The sequence below is a fragment of the Malaclemys terrapin genome, chromosome 5 (genome assembly GCF_027887155.1).
Source record: "Malaclemys terrapin pileata isolate rMalTer1 chromosome 5, rMalTer1.hap1, whole genome shotgun sequence".
Lineage (NCBI taxonomy): Eukaryota > Metazoa > Chordata > Testudines > Emydidae > Malaclemys > Malaclemys terrapin.
In genome coordinates, this window is record NC_071509.1 from 1,620,002 (window position 1) to 1,639,693 (window position 19,692).

General features: G+C 48.8%; 1 protein-coding gene across 10 annotated transcripts in view; it reads left to right on the forward strand.

Annotated features, from left to right (window-relative positions):
* Window positions 1-19,692, forward strand: part of DCTN1 (dynactin subunit 1) — a 131,157-nt gene that overhangs the window by 74,791 nt on the left and 36,674 nt on the right. For 5 of the 10 annotated variants that reach the window (XM_054030299.1, XM_054030300.1, XM_054030295.1 and 2 more), the window contains exons 6-7: window positions 10,845-10,862; window positions 16,486-16,506. The exons of 3 other annotated variants lie outside the window; for them this stretch is intronic. In XM_054030299.1, coding sequence (XP_053886274.1) covers window positions 10,845-10,862; window positions 16,486-16,506 — 39 coding nt within the window. The remainder of the gene's footprint in view (window positions 1-10,844; window positions 10,863-16,485; window positions 16,507-19,692) is intronic. 2 more of the 10 variants (XM_054030297.1, XM_054030298.1) reach the window with 1 other exon arrangement.

Here is a 19,692-nt window from a genome sequence, read left to right on the forward strand (position 1 = left end):
CATGTCTCCGTTTTGAATGCTACATTCCAAGCGTTGATGAGCCAGGAAAGCATTCGGTAACTGTCCTTGGTACAATGTATTCATGTATCTTGGCTTTGGTATGTTTCCAGTTTTCGAACACCGAAGCTGACTCTAGCTTTGCAAAGCGTTGTGGGATGCTCTGGAGGATGGTGTGGACTCCACTCTCAGCAAGTTTGCAGATGACACTAAACTGGGAGGAGTGGTAGATACACTGGAGGGTAGGGACAGGATACAGAGGGATCTAGACCAACTAGAGGATTGGGCCAAAAGAAATCTGATGAGGTTCAACAAGGACAAGTGCAGAGTCCTGCACTTAGGACGGAAGAATCCCATGCACTGCTACAGACTAGGGACCGAATGGCTAGGCAGCAGTTCTGCAGAAAAGGGCCTAGGGGTCACAGTGGACGAGAAGCTGGATATGAGTCGACAGTGTGCCCTTGTTGCCAAGAAGGCTAACGGCATTTTGGGCTGTATAAGTAGGGGCATTGCCAGCAGATCGAGGGATGTGATCGTTCCCCTCTATTCGACATTGGTGAGGCCTCATCTGGAGTATTGTGTCCAGTTTTGGGCCCCACACTACAAGAAGGATGTGGAAAAATTGGAAAAAGTCCAACGGAGGGCAACAAAAATGATTAGGGGTATGGAACACATGACTTATGAGGAGAGGCTGAGGGAACTGGGATTGTTTAGTCTGCAGAAGAGAAGAATGAGGGGGGATTTGATAGCTGCTTTCAACTACCTGAAAGAGGGTTCCAAAGAGGATGGATCTAGACTGTTCTCAGTGGTGGCAGATGACAGAACAAGGAGTAATGGTCTCAAGTTGCAGTGGGGGAGGTGTAGGTTGGATATTAGGAAAAACTTTTTTCACTGGGAGGGTGGTGAAGCACTGGAATGGGTTACCTAGGGAGGTGGTGGAATCTCCTTCCTTAGAGGTTTTTAAGGTCAGGCTTGACAAAGCCCTGGCTGGGATGATTTAGTGGGGGATTGGTCCTGCTTTGAGCAGGGGGTTGGACTAGATACCTCCTGAGGTCCCTTCCAACCCTGAGATTCTATGATTCTATGCTTGACACGGGTGAACAGAATTGTGGGAAGAGGGTAATGCATTCAGTTAATATTAATTCCCAGCACCCATATACATAGTACACATTATGTTAATACCATGCACGTAATACCTATTAATGTGTATACTACACCGAACATATATGTATGGACTTACAGTACCACTCTACCACATTTCTGTGCTCAGAACAAGTTGCTGGCTCTTGGGGACAAAAGAGACTCCTCCATTGCCCCTCGTGCTGTACAGAGAGGCAGAAGATGCTGGGTTGTTTTAAAATATAGATAGGAGAACTAAATGGGACAGTTTAGTTGAAGGTTGGGCAGATACACTGTCCCGAGTTATAAATTAGCCAACCAGGGGAGCTGCCTGACTGGCTAGCGGGTTCCGAGCTGAAAAGAGACAGGGCAGCAGTCAGTCAAACAGTTGCAATGGGCAGATTGTGGCTGGCAGAGTTGTCTGGAGCTGAAACTGAGGGCCTGTTCCATCTGATCCTGGAAGTTTGAGGCCCTTGTGAGGGGGAGCGTAGCCAGCTAGTGCTTTGTCCATTTTATACCACAGCTGAATGGAGACAATGAAAAACTCTGTTTCTAGGGAGCATTATTGGGAGGAGTTGATTCAGTGATTCATCAAACAGTTTGTGTCTGCCCCATAGCAGGTGGCTTGGAGCCAGTTTGTTCCCTGCCTTTATTTAGCCTAGCTTTATAATTCTCTGTATGCAGAATCTACCCAAGCTTCCTCCTGTGACCTATAGAAGCAGCCCCATTGCTTGCACCATCCCAGAGACCATTCAGCTATCAGCATAACATTCAGTGCTCTGGGACTCATTTTTAAGGGTTGTATTCTGAGCCCAAATACAAAAGATTCATAACAAACAGGGCTCCCTCCTCTCTCATGCATTCAGCAGCTGCTGCTACTTTGTCCATCTCATGTTGCGTCTCTTGTTCCACTACTTCCCGCAGTGTCCACTCCCAGGGGTGTCTCTTAGGAGTTTGTGTACTGTACTAATGTCTCCGTTTCTTGAGCAGATGCGCCTGTTTTGTCCTTGAGAGGGACCAGGTGCATGTCTGCTTATGGATGGCCTGAATTTTGGTTTTCTTTAAAGAAAATGGAACGACCCAAGCCCAATTAAATTTTTTAAATGAAAAAAGAATCAGATGATCCTTCTGAAGTGTGTGTTTCTCATCTGGATTGCAGGGTGGACGTGTCAGTTTTCCTGAGCCTTTTTGTGGGAGGGGGGCAGAGTGGATCCCGTGCACTTGAGAACTCTTCTTTTTACAGTGAATTCTTCACTTACCTGGGAAATATTTCTCTGGCCCAGCCAATAAGCTGTGATGACCACGTGTAATTTCTCTAAGGAATGAGCACTGTTACTTACTGGCAGTATCTTTGGTGCAGGAGCATGACCATTTCCGTATTAATCGGGTGAAAGCTGCAGAGTTCCGCAGGAGCAGTAGATGGTGGAACAGGCCGGTAGTTGCTGTTTTTTGTTGCAAGTGTGTACCGGAGTTCTCACTTAGACGGGCCGTTCGAGTAGTGGCCTGGCAGCAGCTCCTTCGTTAAAGACACAGAAGTAAAGTATGTATCGGGCCCGCTGCCCAGAGGAGTTGGGAAGGGCTAAATGTCTTAGTTTATGTACTGGCGCCATGAGCCCTTTATTGCTTCCTCTGACCATGAAATCAGTCACTTTTCAGTGCGTACCTGCCATCCAGCTCTGAGAGCGCTTATTTACTGGACAGTGTGATCAGCTCTCTCACATTTTGAATTGTGGATTGTTCCATTTAAGAACCAGTGTGTTTTCTCCTCTGTAGCTTTACCTATTTAGTATTGTCTCAGGACTAATGCAGTTGTAAAAGATGCTGCCAGCACCCCAGTGACACAGACACTCCTTTTGGACAGGTGCACGTGTCTTCCAGCTTTCGAAAATCAGGCACCTGTATTAGAAAAGGCGTTGAGTCAGTCGATGGCCTTTCCACTTCTCATAGGATCCCTGTCAGCTTTTGGGTGACTCAGTGAACGCTGTGCTGTGCACACTGCCAAGGAAGGGGCGTACGACAAGCGGCCCTCAGTTGCCTTTGGCTAGTAGACAGACCTTATTCCAGAGGAGTGTTGGGCACTGCTTGGGTAAAATTGCAAACTCAAGCTAATCTCCAAACTGAGAACGTGGCAACGTGCTAATGTAAATAGCTGTTAGTGCCGTCAAAGTCCATTCCAGGAGTCTTTCTCTGTGGGCTTGCATACAGCGGCATGGCTGTGCCACCCCAGCTGCGGTGCTGTAGCACTGCCTACGCCAGTGGGCGGGATTCTCCCATCGACATAGGGAATCCACCTCCCCGAGAGCCGGAAGCTAGATGGATGGAAGAATTCTGGCATTGACCAAGTGCTGTCTACACGGAGACTTAGGTTGGCTTAACTATACCGCGCCGGGAGGGGTGTGTGTGGATTTTTCACACCCCTGGCCAATGTAGTTAAACCTACTTAACTTTCTAGTGTAAACCAGGCCTGTGTGTGGCCAGTGAATAGCAGACAATCGTCTTCACTGCAATACACACAAATAACATAGTGTACATCTAGATTGCACTAAACTCTGCCAATGGCACATTCCCATGAATGCCATTTAGAAAACAAGGTTGCTGTGCCGGTCCCAGGGTCTCGAGACACAAGGCGGGGGAGGGAATATCGTCTATTGGGCTGACTTCCATTGGTGAGAGAGACGAGCTTTCGAGCCACACCGAGCTCTGGGAAATGTACTCAGTGTGTCGCACTTGTACGCTGGTGTGTGTTATCTGGGTCCCCCACGCCATTTGTACAGACTGATTGGTGTGGGTAGAACTGCACGCTAAAGGCAAACTCCTGAGTGTTCTGCTATAACTGTGTGGGTAAAAGTGAGTGAAAGGTTCATAAATAAATCCCTGTGGAAACGTCGTCAGTTCTCTGGCTGTGGCTGGCTCTAAGAGCACTCACAGAAAGGTGGAGAGAGACTTGCACTTAGACATGGACTGGGGCTCTGCTCAGCTGGCATGCTCCATTTCTGGGTGTCCAGTCTGGGGTTGATCCTTCCTTTGTCAAATAATTGTGATGTCTGTTTCAGTTCTCTGCCTCTCAAACACTCCGGCGCACCCCACTCTGCATGGCCCCCCTGGAGCGCTGGGCTCCTTTCCATAGCCCTGTGAAGGCCTTGACTCTGAAATCATCTCTTGAATAATTTCTGCAGCTCTGTTATTGCTGTGCATCAGTGTCGCAGCTCTTAGAGGTTGTTCTCAGTGCTCCTTTCTGGTGATCTGCTGCTTCAATGGATTGGTTGGTTGGTTGTTCATCCTTTAAGCGGACGCCTAAAACAGGTCCCACCCCTGGGAACTGGAGTTTTAAGTGTGTGGTGCCTGTGTTGATTTGGATTCAGCTTCCCATTAGGTTCAGTAGATCTGCTTTGTCAGATGTCTGAGAGCCTTGCTGCTCGTATCGATGTACTGAGCTGCAGTTTCTCTGACATGGCTCTGCTGAGACCTCCCATGTTTGATATTGCCCTGGAGGCAGTGCCAACTGCCATCAGATGTGCATCTGCGGAAGCCCGACTCCAGGCAGCTCCAAACTGAAGAATTCAAGAGCTCTGACTACAGCGCATGATCAGAGCCTGATCCATCAGGTTAATCCCAGAGACAGAAGTGCCACATTTAACATGCAGCTCCGAGGATCCTGCATTGAGATGCGCGCTGGGAGTTGGCTTTGCTGGCTTAACGTGGCCAACAAAATGTAGTTGCAGAGACCTTCAGAACCGCATGCTGTAAGGGTTTTGCTGCCAGCTGGGGTAGCTGTTGCTGTGTTGCCACTGGCAGTTGACCCTTCCTGACCCACCCTGGGGCATCAATAAGCAGAGGTATTTTCTTGAGGACTATCGCTACCTTTTGGACACTGAGGACACACAGGATTTGCTAAAGGTCAAATACATATCCACAGCAGCAAACAAGTGATTGTGATCTGGAGAATCCAGCCTTCTCGCCACCTTTAAAGCAGCTTGCGAGAACCGCTGGATTGAGTTAATTCTTTTTGGTTCACTCAGGGAATTCTTAAGGGCCAGAGTAGCTAGGTGAAGAGCAGCCTTGCCATAGAAGCGCTCTTGCCTTTGTAGCCTATTCTTGAGGAGTAGCTGAAAGTGTGGAGGACGCCTGACGCCTCCCGCCTCTCTCCTCGACCAAGGGAGTAGAAAATCGGGATATCTTGCGCTGGGGATGCTGCCCTCTCCCACCCTCTTGTTTCATGAGAACGTAGTGGTTGGGGTAGCAATGCCCAGGGGTAAGACTGGCCAAACCTCACTTTAGTACTGCCGGGATCTGTGAGCTGCTCCTTTACAGGTTCTGGAGACCAGGTTCTGTAGCAAAAGGCAGGTCTAGCTATGGAACAGAGCTTTCACCACTGCCAGATAATCCATGCTCTAATATAAAGGCATTGCCATGGCCAACATCAAGTATGTCGTGCTGTTGATGTAGTGTGGAGAGCTGCTGCCTCGAGGTAGATGCCCAGAAAGACCCTGGTCTTTATCCGAATTCCACAGAGATCTAGAAAAGCTCGAGTACCTTCAGCTTGCTAAAGAGACCCTGTGTGGAGATCATCCAGAGAGCACTTTGTGGAAGGTGATGCTGACTGAACCCGCCCGATGTTTCCTTGCTCCTCCACCTCCTGCTGGGGGAAGTGAAAGGAACCTGCCCATAAAGTATCACCCTCTTATCCACCCTGCAGGGCAGGAACAGAAGGGGCCTATGCCCCTGGCTAACTGATTGGCATGTGCAGTGGGCTCCCACGTCCCATTAGCCCCTCCGATGTAGCATTGCTGAAGGTTCTGACCCTGCACCAGGAAGTATGGGTAAGTAGCCTGATGGATGCACTTGGCCACCTGCCAGGAGCCAGATGGCTGTATCTAAATTGCGCAGGACAGATGACAACAGAGAAGCAGCCTATGGAAACCATAAGCCCAAGCCTGCAATACCACATCTTGAGCTGAGTGTGTAGCCGTGTTACGTCCTGGGATCTCTAACTTGTGTCTGCCTCCATATTATGATGATGCTGTAGGCAGCTAGTATGGATTCTGTGCTTGAAGACATCCTTTATCTATAATGCTGCTAGAGGAAAATGTTTTCAATAATTAAACAGAAATCCCCTCTTGTTGCTAAGGTGTTCTCGCTCTGTAAATTGTTGCCAGAAAGCAGATTTCTGAAAAATATGGTCATGTTCTGTGTCTCTCTAATCCAGCTTGGAACCAAGGCACGCTCCTCTGCTCTGTCATCTCTATCACGTGCTATAGAGTCTACCAATGAATGAAGTCCGAGTCCCCAAAGGACCTGTCTGTGCTCTCCATTGGTACTCGTCAGGGGTTTTAGGCATTGCAGCTGCTTCCCAAGAGGAAGACACATTCTCTGGCCTGGCAATTTAGTGTTTCAGATCTAAATTGACGCTTGGCAGCAAAATGGTGGCACAACATAGGCCTGCATTGTTAGAAACGCTCTCCATTTTCTGTACCTCAGACTTTAACCAAGCTCTGCATCGTTTATTTTCTTCCCAGGACTTGCACGGCAAGGGATGTGCACAGAGCCAGACTGACTCTGGTCCAAAGTGCTTAAAGTGAAAAAGTCAGTTCAAGACTGACAGAGTGCTATGGGCTTTATCTGTACTGTATTGTCCAAAAGAGATTCACAGTTGCCCTGTTGAGTGTCAGCTGGGCAGATATTAACAAGAAAAGGGGCTTTCTCCCCTGTTGATAGGAGCAGTATTCAGCAATCCATCTCTTGAAAGCCAAACTAACTGGGGCTGTGATAGGTGAGCAGCCTGTTATGCTGATCTCCCATTGTCCTAAATCAGTTTTATTTTCTTAATGTGTAACAAACCCCCCAGAATCTGCTTTCCTTTCCCCTTTCCCACCAGTGCTCTTCAACCTCTGGCCCACAGACTCTTGGGAGTCCGCAGACTATGCCTAAGATTTCCAAAGGGCTCCGCATCTCCCTTTGGAAATCTTTAGGGGTCTGCAAATGGAAAAAAGGTTGAAAACCAGCTTTAGGCTGTTGCACGGTTTTTGTAGCTGAACCCAGTGCATTTGGTAGTGCTTTTAAATCAACACACGTTTCTGATCAAGTCCAGTTAATGTAATGAAAAGATGGGCTGACTGGTCGCCATTTCAGTTTGGGGCCATATGTATGCCGGTCTGTTCAAATAACCTTTCTCATTCGGTCAGCTTCTAAGACACTTCAAAGCTTGATAGGCCAGGGAAGGAGCTTGGAAATGGTGCTTTTAATGCTAAATATATGAATAATTTTCAGAGGGAAAATGTTCTCTTTTTACATATCAACAAAATTATGAATAAAACCTTGAAATCTGAATGTTGCAGCCCCTGAAAAATACATGATATGGTAGGAACATCCAGATGTCGAGTTCATGTTGTTATCCATTGGTGCCTCTTCCTTGACCCTGTATTGTTGGGGGAAGAGGCAGAGAAGGTGAGGGTAAATTTAATGTAATTTTAAAAAATCTTTTATCAAGGATGTCAGCAGCGTACCCTCTCTCATTTCAAGGGACGCTGTCAAGGTGAGTTTGGCCCCAGTTTGATACCTGTTCTATTGAATCCTTCTGATTCCACCAACATCTTTTACTCCTCAAAATTAATTCTAGTAAATGCTGGATAATAAAAGCTCTTACTTCAGGTTAAGGGAGTAACAGCCCCCCTTTTGCTGATACTGTTGGAATTGCGCTTTCCGTGTGTGGCTCTTATTTGTAAGTATAGTTCCCATCCGGTGCTGGGGAATCTCTTGGGATAGTGGACGGAGGGCACAGATTTATTTACATGCGGGGACTTCTTAGACCAGTGTGGGGTGATTTTAACTCATTCACTGCCTGATTTTGAAACCGATACTTTGATACCTGAGGACATTTCCAGTCATCCTGGCATCCCATTAGAAACTCCTAATTTAGATTTTCATTTTAAAATCTATTCCCCCCCCCCCCCCCCCAAAAAAAATATTTTTTGTTTGCCCTCAAACGTCTCATACTTGGTCTGTGGTCCAGAGGAGAAGAACGTCAGACCTTCCTGAAGTGATTGACCAACCCATTTTTTGTTATGAGACGTGGAAAAAAAAGTTGGTTTCAGTTTTAGAAACCCTTTTTGCTACTCCTATCTGTAGAACCTCAGTCTAGAGTTCACTAGTCCTAGATGAGAACTCCTATCATGGATGCATTGGACAAAGTTCACTTCCCCAGTTTAAAAAGTTATTTAGGGTCAATAATTCCCAGACACATGACGTCCAGGATCCAGGGCTAAGAATATTTCCTTTATTTTTTTTTAAAAAGTGCCTAAGCCCTTATTCTGTAGAATGTTAGAATTTTAAAAACTAGAGTTTGTAGTTTTCTTGTAAATCAGGGAATTCCTAGCTAATGTGCCAGCGCTGTCACCACTGCCCTACTTTCCTCCCCCTCTCCTCCTACAGGCTACACACCCTCTTCTTTCACCAGGGTTTCCACTACAGGCACCGACAGCTCTGCACTGGTCAGACCGGGGCTCTGCATACTGGCCTGGGAACCATTATCCCAACCTCCTACACCTTCCTGCTCCAGGCCCGAGATTTCCTCCTCTGAGCACAGGATTGAGATCCTGCTTTGGCCTGTCACCCTCCCTGCATGAATGAGAGACTATTCTCTCCAGATACAGCCGAGAGACCCCTCTTTACCCCAATAGCCAGCCTGCCAGCTCCCAGGCCCTCACACGGGCTAGCACTCTCGTAGGGTCTCTGGCCTGAAGTGGAAGGCTGTTATAACGGGGAGCGGGGGAAGAGGAGATTGATGCCAGGAGGGACAGAAGCCTTAACCTAGAATTTCCAGACGGTTGTAGCTTTTAAATTCATGTTCTGCAGCAGGGGTGGGCAAACTTTTTGGCCTGAGAGCCGCATTGGGTTTAGTAAATTGTATGGAGGGCCGGTTAGGGGAGGGGGTCATGGCCCAGCCCCCCCCCCCCCCCCCCGACTTCTGCCCCATCCAACCCCCCCTGTTCCCTGACAGCCCCTCTGGGACCCCTGCCCCATCCACACACACCCACTCCCCGGCCCCTGACTGCCCCCGGACTCCCGCCGCCCCATCCAACCCCTCCTCTCATTCCTGATGCACCCCCCCGCAGGAACCCTGACCCATCCAACCCCCTGTTCCCCCCCAACCACCCTGATCCCTATCCATCCCCCGACCACCACCCCGAACTCCCCTGCCCTCTATCCAACCCCACCCCTGCTCCATGCCCCCTTACCGCGCTGCCTGGAGCACTGGTGGTTGGCAGTGCTACAGACATGCTGCCTGGCTGGAGCCAAGCCATGCCGCCGACGCCACCACGCAGCACAGAGACCAGGTCAGGCTGGGCTCTGCAGCTGCGCTGCCCCAGGAGCTCGCAGCCCCACCGCCCAAAGCACTGCGCCAGCGGCCGGGCAAGCAAGCTGAAGGTGCAGGGCAGAGGGAACAGTAGGGGAGGGACTGGGGGGCTAGCCTCCCGGGCCAGGAACTCGGGGGCCGGGCCGGACAGGACAATCCCGCGGGCCGTAGTTTGACCACCTCTGTTCTACAGCATTAGTGAGGGTTTTGCCTGAGTTTTAAGGGAAGTACGTTCTGGCCTCTCAACAGGTATTAGCTTGGGAATGATAGAAAAATTTAAAGGTGTTAAATTTGAGGTTTAACTTGTCAGTGCACTGAAGCCAGTTTGTTAGTGCTCAGAAATGTCTGCTTAACCGCAGTGTCTCCTGGTGATGGTGGAACAGTCCTCCTGACCAGGCACTGGTGGCCCTTTGGGTGAACTCTCAAGGCTGGTCTCTGATGCGGGTTTCACTGTGGCTTTATTTTTGGTGCGCAACTATTCAATTGAATAAACTTAAAAAAAACCAAACCCTTCTTTGCTGTTGCATTTCCTGTGTGCTTGTGACGCTGGGTGTCTGTGAGAGAGAGAATGAATGGGGGAGTTGGGAATACAGGAGTAGGATTGGGTGGTGAACTCTCAGTACTATAAGGTGGCTTGTGTGTTTGAAATTGCAGAAACTAACAAACTTGCCCCTTGAACCAGTTCGTTAGGCTCTGGTAGATCCAGCGGTTGGTGTGTAGACTGCTCCCAATAGCTAGGCAGGCTGGACTGTATCATGTGAAGAGATTTGCAAGGGTTCTGCGTGCATGCGTAGATGCTGAGCTGGGCCCATTATTGCTGGAGGAGGGATGAAGAAATGTTCTAATTAGCCAGTGAGACAGCTGAGCCTAAAGTGTTGCTAGGTTACAGAGGAGCACGTTCGTCCCTGTGCATCCCTCCTCCCTGTGGAAGGAAAGCATCAGCTCAATCCCTGGTGCTGTGCCTGGATCCAAGGGCTGCCTAAGAACTTGGAGAGGGGAGGGAAAAATCCATAAGTGATGATGTAATGAGGAGCCCGGGGCGGTGGTTGGAGAGGCCAGCGGAGAAAGGAAGTATGGCCCGTGGCTCCGGCTGCTAGGATGGACCCGCACTCCAGCGTACTAGAGTCTCGCTAATTAACGGCGTCCGTCGCAGTCTGGGTTTCGGGAAGCAGTTGCTGGATTATCAGGGTCAATGGATGGCAGATAAAAAGGAAAAGCTGCAGCCATTTGCAAGCGCTCCTGGGCAGACTGTGCTTGAGAGAGACTGTCTACAGAGAGCTGCATTGTTGTGATTGAATGTTTTAACGTTCTCTTTCTCTGCCTCCCTCTTTCTCTTTCTCTCTCTTCATCTGTCTTTTCTGCAATGATGAGGCAGGCCCCAACAACACGGAAGGTACAATCCGCTGTAGCCACATGATCATTTCTAGCGCTGCTTCTAAACAGTTTTTGTTTGGCTCTTATTTTTTTTTTTTTTTGGTATGTTACGACTGCAGAGCTTTAATTTTGAGTTTCCAACTCAGTTTTGAGGTGTCTCTGGGGAGACAAGCCGGGCGGGTGGGTGTGTAATGACAAAACGATGCAATTGAATTTAATTGGTGGTCTTTCTTTTGAGTTTGTGGTCAAGTCCTTTTTCCATTTCACCTGACAGCCTGATGTTTGTGTTGCATGCAGTGTCTCTGCAGCTCAAATCAGAGGACAGGGGTTTTGCGTTACTGCTGCTGGAGGGTATTGCTGCTTGCTGTGTAAAAGTTGCATGCTAATAATAGTTTTTATTTCTCGTCTCTGGCCGTGTTGGCTAATTGATTCTTTTGTTTCTTATTTTTTGCCTGTGTTAAGAATTTCAAATGATTATTATGTGGCTTTCTTGTGTCAAGCTGATATTTCTCTGTAGGTTACAGTACAGACTCGGATTTTGTTCTCTGGGTGTCCTTACGTTTGTGTTTTACCATAATCAGGATCTCCGAGTGAAGTTCTAAAGAGCTATTAGTGAGGGTTTGTACCTGATTGTCTAGAAATAAGTTAACAATACAAATAGCCCAAAAGGAAATGTGCACCTTTCCCTGCCACTTTAATTGTTTTGGCTGCAGCAGCCAGAAGGTGTTTTCTTAATTATATTCCAGTAAATGCACCTTGTGTATGGATCTGGAATCTTAAGCTGACCAAAGGGAGTGACACACTTTCCTGGTTGGTGATTTTTTAAAAAGCTCCTTTAAAATCCCCTTCCAAAAGAAAAGTTTTGCAAATGCTAATTCTGGATCGCTCTTGGGAGGAGAAAGATAATGGAGCTATGGCCAAGTCTGGAAAACATGCTCCATATACATCAATTTCTGGTGATTTGATGGCTGTTGGGCCAGTCTGCGTTTCTTCCAGGGAAGTTTTAAAGTCTGCCATCATTACCTGATTTATATGCAGTTTCCCTATATTAAAACTTCCTTTCCTGGTAGGGTTTTTTCTCATTTGATTGCTCTGTATTTGGCCACTTCTGAGAGTGAGCAAGCCCGTCATGCACTAGGTCTCTCCGATTCTTGAAGGTGTCATGTGAAGCTTCTTGTTGTAAGGTCCAGCTAGCAACAATGCACAGAACACGCGACTGTCAAGAATAACCAGGAAGCCATGTAATTATGTTAATGGAGAGCTATGCAGGTAGTAACACGAATTCCTGCAGGGTTATTCAACTGCTGAGCATTCTCTGGAGAAGACGTGAGCAATGGACTCAGATGCTGCAGTCGTGAAGTAAAGTGTTTGTGTTCCTAGGATACCTGTCTTCAGCAGCTGCCAGCTCCTCTAACGTCCAAGCAGGGCTCACCCATTGGGTGCTGGAAACGCTCACACGAGCTATAGGAGTAGCCTGTGTGGAAAAATGCAGTTAAAAAGAGCGTGTGCTCCCATCCTGCACTCAGTATGGAACCAGAGAGTTCCAGCTGCGTGGTGCTCCTGTGGTTCCGGAGCCCTGGCTTTGGGCCTGTGATAACTTACCAGGAGCTCACTGAGCACACCTAGAGGCCTTAAAATGAAGAGTCTTGCAGCTGCCCTCGTAGTGACTACACTGGTGCAGCGCACACCTACCTAGAACACTGCTATCTTGATCCAAATTGAGAGCATTCTACTCCAGATGGAATGGTGTGTGTTGGGACCAGTAGGGCCTGGAGGCTGCGCCCTTATATTGAAGAGGAAGGGGACAGGGCAAGGCAGACTTCCTAGGCCAGGCTTTGCTCTTTTAGATGTTGGTAGCTAGCAGGTGGCTTTCCTGATTTCTGCATGCTGGCAGGGAAGCTTTCCCAGCCGGTGTGTTTCTATTTTAGGTCCCAGATACTTCTCTTCCTATTGAATGTGGAACTTGTGGAGGAACAAAGGTTACAGAATGGCATCAAATATTTATTTGCATTATGCAGCACAGTTCAGAACCACCGACTGATGAAATATTCATGGCTGGAATACTTGATACGGAGCTTTCTGAGCTCTTAAGCGGTCCCACAGTCCTTCATTAGGCTATAACTGGTAAAGCTGGTAGCCCTGTTCTTCTGGAACCTCAAAAAGCTCAGGTATGAGACACAGCTATAGGACAGAGGTTCCCAAACATTTTCGTAGCAGCGGGTCACTTCTTACTAGAGTACCAGCACCTCTTCTGTTCGTGGTCCTGCAGACCACCTCCCCTTCCACTGGCAATCCTATCGCTTCCCTGTGGTACCTGCAGCCATTCTTACATGGAAAATGAGTATCGGGAACGTACGGAATATATTTCCAGGGCTTTATTGGCTGGAAACGAGCTCGCACCTGTAACTAGCTGGCTCTCTGCAGTGCTCCCTAGACCCTGAGGATCTGTCTGCACTGCAGCTTGGAGTGAGTCGCCTAGCCCGGCTAGAGTCTCACCCTCGTGCGCTAAGATTAGCAGCATGGCTGTTGCAGGTGTGGCTGGAGCTTGGGCTCTCCGCCTAGGGAGTGGAGTGGGCCTGAGAGGCTGAGCTGCAGCCCGACCTCTGCTAACGCTAGCATGCTAGCTCTAGTCCCGCTGGCATGAGGCTTCCTGCCCGGGCTGCAGTGTAGACAGACCCCGGGGCTCTGGAACGCCTGCCAAAGGGAGGGAAGTTTTTGATTGTATTTTTCTAACATTCACTAGAAGAAACGAGCAATGTTATACAGGACACACACACGGAGCAGGTCTGCCTAGGCAGCGTCAAGACCAGTCTATTCTACACCCTGATGAGATCAATGAACCACTGTTATGACCTTCATTTAGAAATGAGCCGTTCCCCCAGTGAATCTTATAGCTGACACCTCGGGCTGTATCATCGTAACAAAGCGAGTTTGGTGGGCTGGGACCAAACCGATAACCTTCCACCCTTAAACTAGGCCTAATAACACAGGGGAAACAGCACAAGGATTAAAAATGCTATTGCCCACTCCTTAGTTGTGTTTCCTTTAATGGAAATGGCAGGGTAATTTTAGTTAGAGCTGCCAGGAGACAGGTTTTGTTAGGATTCTGTATAGTGTAATCTAGGAAAGATGATCTCAAGTTCCTTCATGCCCCAGAAGTGACCATTTCAAGGTTGGTTGATCTGAGATGCAGCTGTATCTTTCAGGGGGCTTCATTAACACCCTCGGGGGTATTTATGGGTAGTATAAATCCATCTGTTGGAACAGGCAGTACTAACATATTTCTTGAATGTGCAAAATTGGTGGTCAGTTGAAAATATTCCAGCCCTTGGCTTCTAATTTTGGTGAAGTGTACCAAGAACTCCTTATATCTGCTTCTTGTAAGCCAAGAGGCCCATCCAGCTAGCATTTCCATTGCTGGCGCTGGCTTTTCTGGTGCTAACCGTTCCATAACGGGACAGCAGGAGCCATGTTTGAAGCAACATTTCTCTGACAATAGAGACTCTGTTGAGTTCCTCTTTAACATGCTGTAGTGGCAGCCCAGTGCTTGGCAAGGAGTGAAACACTGGAACATGCCTGGGTTGCTAAATCCCTGAGAAGAGAGCGTTTCTCAGAGCAGGGCTGCTTTATGGAAGCTCTTCTACAGTCTCTCCCTCCCCCCCCCCCCCCCCCCGGGGAGGGCCAGCGTTAACAGATAGTTGCATCAGGTTTTCAAAGATTCATTCCACAGAATGGGTTTTCTTGTGGATGTTTTGAGGGACTCAGCTTTTCCAAAGCACTCTGGAAGACCTTACGCTGCCAGTCCTCAACATGAAATTAATCTCCGGGTTTTTTAGCATCTACTGCTTGGTGGGAACACTTTCCTGATGAGTGTTCTGCAAAGTAAGAAAACTGCTCTGGAGGATGTAAATCTTTCACGTCTACGTTAAAAGTAGCAGCTACCCAGAGTTAGACCCTCTGGGAAGTTTTCTTCTGGAATTGTGAGTGAAGTCGGATTTATCCCCTAAGGATGTGCCAGATATCAGGTGTTCAAAGGGATTTGCATTTTACTGTGTGTCCCTTAGACTATTCTGTACAATTCTGATATTAAAAAGGAAGAGAGGGATTACTAGGAGCCATGTGTTACCTGGTTTACCAAAGTCTTATGTGCGAATGAGACCATCCCCCTCAGGTAAAGATGTGGACCACTGCCTCGCTTAAACTCTGAAGCTTTGTCTTCCTGTCTCTCTCATACAGCCCAGCTGTTTTACAGGGCCTTGCATTGGCCAGCGCGTCTGTGGTTGTAGCAGCCAGGTAGTTGCCAGTGGGCTTCGTGTGATTAAAGGCCTCGTCCCTAGTGCCAGCCAATGGGAGAAGAGCGTGAGGGCTGGTTTCTTTTGACCTACTCTGGTCCTGCTGACCTTAAGACTTTCTAGTCCATTGTTTTACCTTTTAATGGTAAAGGAAAGCAGAATGTAATGGGCTTTAATGTGCCCCAGTGATAATGTAGGCCATTAAGTGTGACAGAACAGAAGCTCCACCTGTAAGAATATCTCTTTTCCTTGTCTGATTCGCTCCCAGTAATGGGAGTGACATGGACGGGGAGTATATCCCTTCATGCTGTCCCTGCTACACACTGGCCAAAGAAAGCTGTTCCAAGTTCACTTCTGCCTGGTGTCTTGATTTCTGTTAAATCTTTGTCGACAAGGCACCACAGAATGGGACAGTCAGTGTGTTGCAACCACACAGCAAGGAGGCACGTAGTGTGAAAAATTCTTAGGTGTGGGGTTGCCAGATTGATTGTCCTAATCTTGTATCAGTTTCCTTCATACAGAGGACAGGTGCTTTAGGCTGAATGGGCCTACCTGCTAACGTGTCCCATTTTATTCTTCGGAGCCCAGGGGGAAATGGCATTGCTGCCGGGGAAACGCCTCCGTGTTGGAGGTGACGCTTCACAAATGCAAAGCCTGTGGTGGTGTAACTGAAGGAGTTAGACTCCTCTTGCTCCTGCTTCTTTGGGCAGTTAGTGACACTTGCGCTTCAGTAACCTCGTCAAGGAAAAGCTGTGTGTGAGTGAAATCCAGGCTCCTGCCAGCAGAAGCCTTGAGAACCCTGGGCAGTACAACAACTCAGCAGGGTGCGTCTCTGGCTAAGCCAAGGGAGCCCAAACTTTGCCTTCCTGAGGTCTTTCTAGGAGTCCACTAGATGGATCAGGTTGTGGGTGCCCCGAGGGCAGCTGCAAGGACAGCAGGTCTCAGCATGCTGGGCGTCTCCGTTGTCCAAGTAGTCAGGCTTCCTGTCTCATACGGAAGACTTCCTGTTGGGAAGATCTTTGCGGTCCTGCATCTGCATGTTAAAGATAGGGGTGGCCATGGTAGAACTTTGGTGTCTTCAGTGCAAATGACTGAAAGATTTTTCTAGCCTGGGTGTGAGGTGAGCCACATCAGGGTTCTGTTTCACCTGGGACTGTCGTGGGAGCATAGGGGAAGGAGCATGTAGACCTGATGCTACGCACACTAATTGCGGTAATGTCTTTTTGTTTCCTTTCCCTTGTTCTTTGCTGCATCTGCTGCTGCTGCCGCTGCTGTCTCTGTATCTCTGTTCCTGTCTTTCCCTGTATGAATGTTTCTCCTACTCTGCCTTCTACTCCTGTTGCCCTCCAGACCACCACCAGGCGGCCCAAGGTGAGAACCAACAGCTGTGGTCAGTGGGCATTGATCATTACTTGAGTGCTAAACGCCAATGTCTGTTTCCTGTGGCCCTTTTCCCGTCCTTTTGTGAAACCTGGGAAAGCTCTACAGATAGAGATGCTTCCCCGGGTGAATCTACAAGGGTGAAATTGTCATCAAGGCTGTTACTCTCTGCTGTTGCCCAGAACTAATTTAACGAATTAGAGCATAAAAATGCCTTGGTGATCCTATTTCCACTTTATGGCCGAAGCTCCCCTCGAGGCGCCCCTGGGGTAACATTATACCTTGGTTCTCACTCATTGCTGTTCGTTACCTTATGGGGTACTTTGCCGCAGGGGGCTTGAGGTTGTTTGTGGGCGAGGGAGTTTTGAGTAGTCTCTTTTAAGGAGACAGTGACAAAGTCATCCAGGATTTGGTAAAGCTGTGGAGAGAGCCTGCTGTGTGTAACAAAATCTGCTGCTAGCAGTGCAGAGGAGAAGCAGGGTTGCGGGAGACTTCAGCTTGACACACACCCTCCGGAAGCCTGTGGCTACATGATGATTTGTAAATGGCAAACACTTACTTGGGTTGCAGTGTTGTTGGAACCATGTTGGTCCCAAGATATGAAAGAGACGAGGCGGGTGAGGTGGTATCTTTTATTGGACCGACTTGTGTTGGTGAAAGAGTCGAGCTTTCATGCAACACAGAGCTCTTCAGATGACCTAAGAAGAACTCTGTGAAGCTCAAAAGCTTGTCTCTTTCACCAACAGAAATTGGTCAATAAAAGATGTTACCTCATTCACCTCATCTCTCTAAACAGTTGCATTCTATTTCATGAGGTGGTGGGCTCTGATCATGTCTTTGATTTCACTGGGTTGCGTGGGTAACTCCAGGCAGGGAAGATGTATTTATTTGTTCATTCAGTTTATAAAAAGATGTTGTTCCACCGATAGGCTCCCATTTGGTGCTCTGACAATACTGGAAATCTTCAGTCCTTACCCTATGGAAGTGTTTGTTCATACTGCAGTTGCACCCAGAAACCCCAGTGTGGGCTGGGGTCCCACCAAACTAGGTGTGGCACAAATGTGTGTATACACTTCCTGCCTTCAAGAGTTGACAATCCAGCCAATAACAGACTGCTGCTACCACCAAAAGTAAATGAATTACACACACTTACACACTCACACACTCACACACAACTCCAATAGTCAGTAATATTGTCCCCGTCCCCTTAAACGTCCCCTCCCAAATGCCTGGGAGAAGTGACTGGCTTTGCTGTGTGACCCGAGTTAACGTAGCTGCCCTAGGGGATCAAGAAGAAAGGCCAGTTTGTCACGCAGCCTTTGTACCCTGTCAGCAGCATACTCTCACGTACAGCAAGAGGGCTCCTGCCTGAATGCCTGGACTGATTGCTGCTCTGGTCATGTGGCACAAGGGGGAGAGGTGGCTGCTTGGGGTAATTATGGGACAGACCATTTAGGGTGTGAAGTTTGAGCCACCCCTTTGAATTCTACCCAGAAGCCAGTGCAGTTCCCAGGGGGCTCCCAGTGAGAGAGAGACGGCTCAAGGGGATTGCTGCATTCTACATCCCCTTCAGTTTGAGTGATGTTAAGATGTAGCCCCATGTAGAACGCTTTATGATGGTCTGATCTCAAGGAAACAAAGGCATGGATAAGTGTAGTAGGCTTGCATCTGACCGACACGGCCATTAGTCACCCCACTCCACCCAGAGAGTAGCATGGCACCTTGGTGATGTTTGCTTTTTCCACGTCCAGTAGCACCTGGGGTCTAACTAAAGCCCAAGTTACAAACTATAGTGACCAATAGCAGATGCTGATACAGTACTAACCATTCTGCCAGCTCCTTCCCCCAGCCTTGCCAGCATTATCTCAGCTGGCTAGCTCCTCCAGGGCAAGGCCGCGGGCAGACACTCCCTCTGCAGAGCTGAGTATCGTGTTATACTGAAGGCACCTCCCCCATGTCTCCTTACTACCCCTCCTAGTGTCCCCTGCTGCACCTGATTAGAAGGGGAGACTGAATTAAACCCTGCAGGACCCCAGACAAGTGTTTGTCAGAACCAAAGCTATCGCCCACACTTACCAGTGGGATTCTCTGTCCTTAGGCAATTCCAGCTAACTCTGACAGGCCTTAGGTGTGTCCACAGCCCCTCGTGGTCAGTGGTAAATGTTCTAAGTCAGCCTGAACACCATATCCTCAGCCTTGGCTAGGAAGAGTCCATCGGCTGGTGCCACTAATGCAATTTTCCCCAGACCCAGGTCTGAAGTCCGAGGGCTCTAGGCAATGCCAGAGCTGCTTCACCATGAACTCGTCCCAAAATGGGAGCTGCAGTATCATTTGGTAGCTAGCAGGGTGGTTCGTTTCCAGTGGTGTTTTGAATAGGGGCCTTGCCAATGCTGCTCTCAGAACACCTGGTGTCCTACCCTCCCATAGAGAGGTGTTACCAGTCTCCACAAGCTCTGGGTCCAACATCTCCCCCTGGCCCTACCCATCTAGGATGGTCCAGGCTCCAAGCTGCAGTTGGTGGCCTTTAAGCACCCCAAACACTTCCAGCCCTTCAGCACTGTTACTCCCTGAAGACTCGCCTGGGTTTGTCTGCTGGTGACACTGACCGCTCGATCTGGCTACGCGGTTTTATCTGCAGAGTACTATGAAAATTCCTTTCAGCCAAGAGATTTGCTGGTGTAGAGTAGCCTGCTTCTCAGAGGGGGGGCGTGCCTGGCAAAGGCTGATGCCACAAGGTCTCTTCCCAGGACCAAGGCTGGACGCTCCCAGTTTCAGAGGGAAACATGGAGCAGCCTGTACCTCCATCAGTTAATTGTGTAGGCCAGACTTCTGCATCATACGCCCAGAGCTCACACTCTGGAGATGCAGCGTGGCACCTGCTGGGGGCCTGGTTTCAGTGTCTTACTGAACAGCTGCTGCTCAGGCAGGCTCAAGCAGCATTGGTTCATTGCCGTAAATGGCTCTCGTGTGCCCGGGCACGTGCTGCTCTGGAGGGAGGGCGTGGCTGTACCCCAGCTAATGTTTAGCGACAAAGCCGTAGGGCTGCGGTGTAGACGCTCATGGCGGAGTTAATCAGCCTCCCCGAGAGGCGATAGCTGGGTTGACGGAAGAATCCTAGTGCAATGTACCTCGGGTTGTCACACCCCTGAGAAATGGCTATGCCGAGGTACGTTTTCA